Here is a 10,554-nt window from a genome sequence, read left to right as displayed (position 1 = left end):
GCTCCAGGGTCGGGAGGTCATTCAGGCCAAGGAGCACCTCGTGTGCACCCTGCAGGCTCGTGGGGAGCCTGTGCCCCAGGGCAGCTCCAGGATGCCAGCCAGGGCCCAGGTGTGCAGGCGACTGGCCCCGTTTTCTGTCTGAGCAGGAGCAAGAGCAGCCCCTAGCCTCTCACACCCTGATGAAATCTGGGTGCAGGGCACACGTGTCATCTCCCGACAGTGGACAGGGACATGGGGAGGCAGCCACAGCTTGCTGGGGGAATGGGGTCCTGGGCCCCTGGGGTGCTCCAGGACTTGCCTGCTCCGCTGGCATCTGGGCCACCGTTTCCAGGACTGGGTCAAGTGAGGTTGTCCAGGAAACCTCAATGCTGGGTTCTGAGTCATGGGTGAAATCCAGAGGGAAGTGGGAAATCCCCAGGAAAGGGGAGAGAAGTGGGTGGGGTGGATGTTCTCCAGGAAGCCCCAAGGGCCTCCATGTATCTGGGGGTAAGTCTGGGAAATGGGAGGGAGTCCCAGGGAAGAGGGGGGGACACCCTGAGAAAGGCCTGGCGTGCTGCAGCAGGGCGTCTGAACAGGAGAGGAGGAGGTGCAGGAGAAGTGCGGGGGGAGGGGAAGGTGCGGGGGAGGGGGAGGAGGTGCGGGGGAGGAGGGAGGTGCGGGAGAGGTGCGAGGGGAGGGGGGAAGGTGTGGGAGAAGTGCGGTGTGGGAGCAGGTGAGGGCAAGAAGGGAGAGTCAGGTGCGGACCAGGGAGAGGAACGGAGGCTGAGCCTGCGGTGACCCGCTGTGAGCTGCTGTAACCTGTCACTTTAAAGTACAAGTTAGCACCTGTACAGGCCAAATCCGATTCCCAGAAAGCATTCCAGAAGCACACACGTTCCTTCTGCGGGGCTGCGCCTTACTTGGTCGCATCCCCAACTTTGGGGCTCAGAGATCAGAAGCCAGGAAGCATCCAGACGTTTCTGTCCACTGAGCCGCCTGGGTCGCCCGCCCCGGCCTAGCTCTGCTGGGGTCAGCCCTGGGAGCACCTGGAGGCACAGAACGCACACCTGGCCCAGACCTGCCTGACCTCACGAGGCTGCCACGCTGGCCCAGGGTGGGCGCCAGCCCCACCCGCACTGCCCCTCTGCACCCTTCCTCGGCCCGCCTCCCCTCTCTTCTCATCGCCCCTGGGGTGCCACACGCACCCCAGGGAGGTGGCCAGGTGGAGCCTGGCCTGGTGCTTGTCCCGCCATCAGCTCCGCCCGGGCGCCCCCTTCCCACCTTGGGCAGCTTTGCTCCTTAGCCCTTAGTCAGAGGAGAGGAAATAGGTTCACACCCATCAGCTTTGTGTCTAGCTGCTCCGGAGGTTTGCAACGAAGAGGGCGCGCGGCTGCTGTGATGCTCCAAGTCTCAGTGGTCTCGCCTGGGAAGCCTCCGGCCAGCAGGGGGCGCTGGAGCAGGAGCGCCGCCACGTGGCTAGGGCCTCGCAGAGGCTCCCGGGTTCCCACCGCCTAGGGCGGGACGACTCCCGCAGCTCCAGGTGGGTCAGGGCGGGTTTCCTGTGGAGGTGGGAGCGGGGCAGAAGCCGGGGAAGCTCAGGGAGGCAGAGGCCGGCCAGGCGCCTCCACTGTGGAGGGACAGGAGCCCGGCGCTCGGCGGCTCTCTCTGCAGGAGCACGCCGCCTCGGCTGTTTCCCGTGCTCACCCCCCACAGCGGGACACCGCAAGCTTCTGGCGCCTGCGAATGTGGCAGCCGCTCTCTACTTGCACATCGTTAAAAAGCAGACGTCGGGAGCTGGGGAAAGCCGGCTGCGTTCCTAAATTGTTCATCGCAACTGAATCTTCTATAGAACCTGAGAATAGTGTTTTCAGGCAAAAGTTCAATTCTCTTCCATTGACACAGATCTTTTTTCCAGCAAGCTGCCATTCTGGCTGCCCCGAGGGTTTTGAGGATCCGACTGGGGCAGGTTTTCACCTTAGAGAGAAATCCCCTCATCCTCAAGCCAGTGGGTCCTGAAAGGAACAGGAACTGCACTGCCTTTGGGGAGTAAAGAGCAAGATACATGTGAACCAAGTAAAGTAGCGGAAGCACAGCGAGGCGGACATGGCACTCTGATGTGAGTTAAATTTTTCCATTTTCAACTTCAATTTTGAGGGCTATAGAAAAGCAGTTAATTTGTATTCACAGAGCCCAAAGAAGTACAATTCTTTTTCATAGTAACTCAATTTCAAGTCATGATACCTCAAATTTATTATTTTACAATGTTCAGTTATCAAATTAAAATTATTAAAATTCAATTACCATTAAAAAGCTCTCAGTTTTGAAAAATAATTTATGATTTTTTTCTTATTGGTAGGAAATCCTAGGAATTTTCATCCCTACCCCACTCCCAACATATGACCATTACAAACTAATATGAGTAATTATCATAAAGCATTGTCTCTATTCTCATTTATCTTAGAATGAATATTAATTTTTCTTTGCAACAGTAACAAATTCTGATAGTAAAAATTTACTCATATATATGAGAATTATCAAAAAATTTCAAAACTTTTAATGCATGATAATTCAAAATTATAGCTGAACTGAGAGAAATAGAATAAAGTTCTAAAATGAGAAAGCAAGAAATTTTTCCTTCTATTGGTCATTTTATTAATTCAACGAGTATTTATTTAGTATTACCCACAAGAAGCTGGTTAGCAAAAATCTAACGTTAACTTAATACACATAAAATCTCAGTTCTGAGGCCCTCCAGTAAATTCATTTCAAAATAGGGGATTACAAAAAAAAAAGTCTAAAATCTGTTTAATTATTAAAAATTTAAAGCTCTGGGAAAATGAATGAAAAGTACTCTGTAAATAAAAGCATTTCATTGCTGAATGATCCAGTCTCAGCTATAATCTAGCAAACAGGAACAAAGGATGCTTAACTAAAGTCATAAAATACATTAAAGAAGACTTTTCAACAACTAGGGCTGGAACAATTGGGCATCCATATGCAAAAAAAAAAAATGATTCTAGCAAACAGGAACAAAGGATGCTTAACTAAAGTCATAAAATACATTAAAGAAGACTTTTCAACAACTAGGGCTGGAACAATTGGGCATCCATATGCAAAAAAAAAAAAAAAGATTCTCAACCTATATCTCACAACATATACAAAAATTAACTAAAAATGGATCATAGACCTAAAAGTAAAACATAAAACTATAAGACATCCAAGAGAAAGCATAGGAGAAAATCTTCATGACCTTGGGTTAGGCAAAGATTTCTTAGCTCTGACACCAATAGCACAATTTATCAAAGAAAAAAACTGATGCATTTGACTTCAGAAAAAATGAAAACTTCCACTCTTCAAAAGGTACTGTTAATAAAATGAAAATTCAACCCATGGACTGGAAGAAAGTATTTGCAAAACATATATCTGATAAAGGACTTGTATCCAGAGTATACATAGAAATCTCAAATCCCAGAAGAAAACTATTAACCCAATAATATATGTACAAAAGGTTTGGACACACTTCTCCAAAGAAGAGATACAGTTGGCAAATAAGCACATGAAAATATGCTCAACATCAATAGTCATAGGGGAAATGCATATTAAAACCACGATGAGATGACACACATACACAACCTGACAATACTAAGTGCTTGGTATTGCTGGTGGGAATCCATACTGGTATAGCCACTCTGGAAAACTATTTTGGCAGTTTCTTCAAAAGTTAAACATATATTTACTATATGAGCCAGAAATCCCACTCTTAAGAATTTACCCAAGGCAAATGAAACTTATGTTCACACAATGTTTATAGTGACTTTACCTATAAGGGTCAAAAACTGGAAACAACCCCAATGTCCTTTGACTGGTAAGTGAATGAACACTATGGTACATGCATACAATGGAATACTAAGCAATAAAGCACACAGTGACATGGTGAATTTCAAATGCACTGGGCTAAGTGAAAGAAATCAATAATGTATGAGTACCTTTAAATGACATTCTGAAATAGGCAAATTTATATAGAAAGAAAACAACTCAGTGGTTGCCAAGGGCTAGATGTGGCAGGTCTTGACTCAAAAAGGGCATGAGAGAAATTTTGGTTCTGAACTCTTCCATATCTTAAATATGGTGGTGTTACATGACTTTATGCTTTTGTCAAAACTTATAGAACTATACACAAAAGAGGATGAATTTTATTGCATGTAAATTATACATCAATAAACCTGACTACATCAATAATTCATAAGTGCAAATAATATCCAGAGCAAAACAAACTACATTTCATGCTTTATAGGTGTTTTGGAAAAATAACTATATGATAGAGTAGTATCAATCAACATTGCATGATTCTGTTAACTCAATATTATCAGTTATAAACTAGAAATCTAATCAGTAATATTTTTTCTTACATATTTCAGAACACAATCCTCCCATAATTCATAGCATTTTGATGTTGGTGGATAAAGAATCAGCATTTAGGCTGGACAAGGATGCAACAATCGAGGTGATGGTTTTGGATGTTCAGGATTAGGCATGACTCTGAATGCTGTTTAAGGCATCTAAATGAGATAATAAATATAAAAGAATTTATATAAATTCTGGTTAAAGCCAAGTGGCAGCTTAGAAATCTACCTCCTATCCAGAGGTTTGTGTGTTTTTTTTTTTTCAAAAAAATCTTACCTTTCTTCTCAACTTCATTCTTTTCCTTTACTTATCTCTCTTCTTGATTGTTTCTCTTTATCTGAAGATACCTTAACACTGCCTTCAGACTTAAGGATATTTTTGCTAGGTATTGAATTCTGAATTGACAGTATTGTTGGGTTTTCTTCTTTTCAGCACTTTGTCAGTCACAATCTACTGTCTTCTAACCTTCATAGTTTCTGATGAAAAGTCCACAGTAATTCAAGTCATTGTTCTCTGGCTGCCTGCATGATTTTCTCCTTATTTTCAGCAATTTGACTATGATGTCTGTATTAGCCAAAAAGGGTGATAATGCAAAGAACCAGAAATCAGTTGGCTTTTATAAAGGGTATTTATCTGGGGTAAAAGCTTATACTTACAAAGCCCTAAAGAGTCCAACTCAAGGTACCATAAGAGGTACTTCCTCACAGAAAATCTGTAGCCACATGTTAAAGCAAGATGGCAGGCAAAGTCTGTGAGGGTTCAGCCTTCCTCTTTCCTTTTAAGGCTCTGTGGTCCCAGCTTCTTCCAATCTCAGCTGTAGGTTGGCATAATGTTCATCTCTCTTCCTCTGGGGCTCACTTCTTTCCAGGCTCAGCTGCTCTGTTCTCTTTACAAGGCCAGCTGTAAACTATCAAACAAATGGCTCATCTCTCTTCCCAGGGTCTCTGCCATGTCTATGGAGCTGTCTCTCTTCCTCTGTTCTTCTCCTGTGTATATCGACTTCTCTGTGCCTCCTTGATTGAATGTCCATTTATATAGCTCACAGTGGGGAACAGTGACTCAAACTAAATTACCCTAATGACATGGCAGAATCAAAGCCCTAACCTTAACATAATTTAATCAAAGACATCTCAGCTGAATCTAATACAATCAAAAGGTCTCACACTGAAAAGAACAGACCAGTTTGCAAACATAATCTCTTTTTGGAATTCATAAATAATCTCAACTGCCACAATGTCCTAAGCACAGTTTTCTATTTATTTACGTATTCTACATATTTATCCTGTTTAGGTTTTGCTGAATTTCTTGAATCTATAAAGTTATGTCTATCACTAAATTTGGGGAATTTTCAGCCATTATATATTGAAATGTTTTCTTTTTCTGCTTCATTCTCTTGCTCCTCTTTTTCTAAGACTCCATTAACAAACACTGATATTGTCCCATATGTCCCTGATAATCGGTTCTTCTCTCTCTCTCTCTCTCTCTCTCTCTCTCTCTCTCTCTCTCTCTCTCTCTCTCTCTCTCTCTCTCTCTCTCTCTTTTCTTCAGCTCTGTCTTCAAGGTCAATGACTCTTTCCTCAATCATCTCCTTTCTGCTACTAAGCCCATCCAGTAAATTTTTTATTTCAGATAATGTATTTTTTGGTTGTAAAATTTCCAATGTTTTGAAAATGTATGTTCTACATCTCTATTGAGAGAGTCTATCTTTTCCTTCATTGCAAGCATATTTTTCTTTACCTCACTGAGTAATAATAGTGGCTTTAAAGTTCTCATCTGAAAATTCCAACTTCTGAGTCATCTTTAGGCTGGCCTCTATTGATTGTCTTTTCCCTTAAAAATGGGCCACATTTTCCTGATTTTTCATGTGTTCAGGGTTTTGGATTATATTCTGGATCTTGTGGATGTTCTGTTGTGGCGACTCTGGTTTCTATAATAATCCTCTGAAATGTGTTGTTGTAACATGCATTCAACTTGGTTAGACTCAAACAGAAAACTGTATCACCATCAGTGAGTTCAATTCAGGTCTCTAGCCTTCAGCTGCAAACTATTAAGTCTTCCCCATAGGTATTTGCTGCAGAGGGCAGCCAGAAACTTAGAGTTTACCCACAGAACTAGGGCCCCCCCTTCCTTAACGATTGCTATTCTGGGAATCCACCTTCAGTTTCCAGCAACACTGGCCAACTACAGCTCTTCTCTCTGGCTCTTCAGACCAGAAAAATGCTCATTTTCTATCAGCACCACTGCCACTCCACATCATACCATCTCCACACTCTCCTTCCAAGTCAAAGCCACAGGAATAGGGAACATGCCCCATGCCAGTCCCTCCATCCAAGTTTCAACTCCCCTATACAACATGCCTGCCTTTGTTCACTCTCCAGAGCTTTTAGAAACTCACTATATTTTGTCCAGAATTGTGGTCATGATCTGATAAGGGCTGACTCTGCCAAACTGGACATGAAGCCCCTTGGTTCATTCCCTCACTTTCCCTTCCTCTTCCTGCCCTTTTCTCTTGACCCATATCTTCTTTCCTGCTCTTTTCATTTATTTATCTTTACTTAATTAGGGCCTTTTCTTCATTTCTCTTTGATGTCTTCTCCTTTCACTTCTTTTCACCTTCATTGCTGTATTCAAGCATACTATTTGTTAATGTTCTCAACAAAGCAGGATAGCTATACCCTAAACTGGCACCTCAATTCTTTCAACCCAGTTAAAACAATTCTCCCAAGAATTAACCATTTACAGTGGTTATTCCCCAAGAGATGGTCTGTAGCCAAAATGCATGAATGCTTTCTTTGGCAGTGTGAGGTGGTGAGTTCCCTGAAGGCCCTGCACAAGCTTGTTGACAGCTTCCAGCTGACGGCAGGACACAAAGGCTCTCTTCCCTACAGCCACAGTGACTGGATCCATTTCCATAAGGTAAGGTACAGCTCACAGCTGCCTCCACTTGCCATGGTCTCATGGGATTTTCCTTATGCAGATGTGTTCTCCAAATTTGGAAAGGGCATCATCACCCAGAATTTCATGCCTGCCCTAGTCACCATTCAAGTAGGTAATCATGATGTGGTCAGCTTGAGCCCTGGGCTGGGGAAGGTAATGATGTGCTCATGAAATGCTCCCATCTGATGCCCCAAATCTCATACTTAGCAACACCATAGCAGATTTTTATAACCATGAGGTTAGTTTAAATCTAGGAACTCAAAACCAATTATTTCACCTTCTAACAGAATTTACCTGTTGCTGTCTCCTTCTTCTAACATTGTGACAGAAACTAGAACCCTTCACCATGAACTGCAAAGAGGCCATTGTTTTCCTACAAAATTCAGTCTTCTCCCTAGACACACACAAAACCCTGAATACAGCACAGGTAAGTTCACATTCATTGTATTTTATTTGACAGGTAGGTGGAGACATAAAGATTTAGTAAAACTTGAAAATAAGTTTTGGGTTTCACCATCATCTGTAGCAGAGATTTTCAAACCCTTTTTGATTTCTAGAATCCTTCTGATTAACAAAAGACTGCAAGACTACTTCTTCCTATTTGTCATGAAAAAAAAATTCCACCCCACCCAGAAGGAAAAAAAAATACCACTACACTAATGATATGCCAATAAGGCATGAGTATTGGAAATGAGTAATTCAAGCAAGACACAGAAAGAGATTGCCTGTGAGGATCACAGCAGCCTCAAGATGGGGCCACGTGGCCAGAAGTCTTCCCAGGGATGTCTGGGTGTCTTGGTATGCTCAAAGTCATTGGAAGGAATGTACCAGAAATGGGTTAGCTCTTATAATGGGAATGTATTAGGTTAAAAGCTTACAGTTTGGGAAGCAGTTGTTGAGCACCTGTTTCCCATGTATGAGGTCCCAGGTTCAATCCCCTACTTCCAAAAAAAAAAAAGCTTACAGTTCTGAGGCTGTGAAAGTGTCCAAGTCAAGGCACCATCAGAGATGCTGTCTCAACAGAGGTTGGCTTCCTGTGATCCTGGGCTCCTGCCACGAGGCGAGACACAATGGTGGCTGTGCAGGTCTGGCTCCACCTCCTGCTCCAGGCTCACTCTTCCCCACCCTCAGCTGTGGACATGCAGGCACATGGCTCACCTCTCCCCTCTCCTCCCAGGCCTCGTCTCCTCCAGCCTCTTGGGTCTCTCTGTCTCTGTTCTCTGTGTGTCTCTGCTTTCAGTCCTCTGTTTGTAAAGGACTCCAGCAAGAGGCCCAAGACCCACCCTGGGTCACCTTCACTGAAGTGATCCAATCAAAGCCCCAGCTGATTCCCATCCAGTCAAAGGGTCCCACACCCACAGGAATGGACCAGCTCTGAGAACATGATTTTTTCAAGTTGGAGGGAGACACAAATGTCCATCAGCAAGTACGTGGGTAAACAATTTGTAGTATATTTCTACTATAGAATAAAAAGGAACAAAAACTAAAAAATAACAAAAATTTAAAAAAAACAAATTTTAAAAAAGGAACAAACTACTTTTATATGAAGCAACATGGATGGATCTCAAAAAAATATGCACAATGAAAAACAGGTGCAAAAGAATACATGCTGATGTTCCATTACTACAATGTTCTGCAATGGGCAAAACACTCATCCATAGATGCAGAAAGCAAACCAGTGGTTGCCTGAGGCCAGGGTGGGACCCCTTGCAAAGGGGCACACAAAACTCTCGGGGGTGATGGAAATGGTCTAACTGTTGACTGTGGCAGGGTATACATGGTGTGCACATCTGTCGATCTAAAATGGTGCATTTTACTGCATATAAATTACACCTCAATAAAGTTGATTTAAGAACATGATCTTTTCTGGGGTCCATGAAAAGCTTTAAACTGTCACACCAGGGCTCTGTAGGTAAGACCCCAGTGTCCTGGTCTAAACATAAGTTCTCCTGCTGCCAAGTCTTAAGGATTCTTATCTTTCCTGCCTTTGAGCTTCACCTGACTCACCTTCCCTTTCAGGAGAGCATCTGGAACTTCCCACCTTCCAGCTGAAACTGGAGGTCTTGAATGTGGGGGCAACACACTGCCAGGCTGCTGCTTGCGGACCAGAGGAAGGGCTTCTCCTTGGAGCAGCAGGGCATGTGCACCTTTCTCTCCCTCCAAGCAGGAAGTCCCCTAGTTAATCAGCAAACACTGGAGCAGATGGCGCTTGTGCTGGAAGATGCGCTACTTGTCAGCCTCGGTGGGGAGGGGGGCGCCGACCTGGCAGTGCTCAGGAGAGAGGAGCTGGTGCCAGGGAGGACTTCTGGTGAGCGCACTGTGTTTGGGAGAGCAGTGTTCTCCCTGGGAGTCCAGCCCCTGTTCCTCCCAGCAAAAGTACTCCCACTCGGAAGCAGAGCTTATCTCTACTCACATAGTCCAAAGAAAAATAGGCAAATGCTTAGAGCGCTCACGTGGGAGAAAAGTTAAAACTCACCATAATGGGAACTCACAAGTCGGTGGTCATCACGTGGTTCCTTGCCGCCTGACACCCAAGTGGCTCCATCCTGGGAAGCTGCAGTCTGCCCCCCTCCCCACCCCAGTCACTGTCCAACTTTTGGCTTCGCTGTGGGCTCCCTCCTGGGGCCCCTTCCTTCCGGCACAAGTGAACTAAGAGTGCCACCCCCTTCAACTGGGCTGTCACCAGCAGCACACGCCTGGTGGCTCCTTGGGTGGCACGGTGACCAGGGCCAGTCTCAAAGCTACCTTCGCTTTCCAGAGACTTGATGGATGGCTGAGATGATCAGGGACAGCTAAAGTGATCATGGACAGTGGAGGTAATCGAGGCCATGTGATCTGTGATAGCTTAAGATCAGGGATGGCTGAGGTGATCTTGGATGGCTATATTGGTCATGGATGGCTGAGGTGATAGAGGATAGCTGAGATGATCAAGGAGAGCCAGATGACCAGGGTTGGCTGAAGTGTTTGGGGACAACCAGATGATCAGGGATGGCTGAGGTGATCATGAACAGCTGATGTGATTGGGTGGTAGGGGTGGCTGAGGTGATTAGGGAAGGTTGAGGTGATCTTGGAAGGTTGAGGTTGTCTGGGGCAGCTTAGGTGATCATGGACCACAGAGGTAATTGAGGCCTACCTTACTCTTAAGCCCCAAAGCAGAGCCTTTACAGATAAACAGAGATGGCAAGAAGAAAATTTCAACAAGAGAGTTAGGCAGAACTTACATTTATTGTGTCT

At 44.6% G+C, this 10,554-nt stretch overlaps 1 protein-coding gene across 2 annotated transcripts; it reads left to right on the top strand.

The window, feature by feature from the left end:
- The first annotated feature begins 1,453 nt into the window (after positions 1 to 1,453).
- LOC131278091 (pleckstrin homology domain-containing family G member 4B-like) lies at positions 1,454 to 9,473 on the top strand. 2 transcript variants are annotated; one of them, XM_071214422.1, is made up of 5 exons: positions 1,994 to 2,095; positions 4,398 to 4,483; positions 7,183 to 7,299; positions 7,649 to 7,747; positions 9,340 to 9,473. In XM_071214422.1, exons 2-5 carry the CDS (start codon positions 4,430 to 4,432, stop codon positions 9,370 to 9,372), a joined length of 303 nt encoding a protein of 100 aa, XP_071070523.1. In that variant the 5' UTR covers positions 1,994 to 2,095; positions 4,398 to 4,429; the 3' UTR covers positions 9,373 to 9,473. The 2 variants fall into 2 exon arrangements, 1 of the variants encoding a protein (XP_071070523.1); XR_011648524.1 differs by lacking the exons at positions 4,398 to 4,483; positions 9,340 to 9,473 and adding an exon at positions 1,454 to 1,519 and having other exon boundaries at positions 1,895 to 2,095.
- The last annotated feature ends 1,081 nt before the right edge of the window (positions 9,474 to 10,554 follow it).

Source organism: Dasypus novemcinctus, chromosome 3 (genome assembly GCF_030445035.2).
Source record: "Dasypus novemcinctus isolate mDasNov1 chromosome 3, mDasNov1.1.hap2, whole genome shotgun sequence".
Lineage (NCBI taxonomy): Eukaryota > Metazoa > Chordata > Mammalia > Cingulata > Dasypodidae > Dasypus > Dasypus novemcinctus.
Note: the sequence above shows the minus strand (reverse complement) of the source record. Positions and strands in the feature narration are given on the sequence as shown.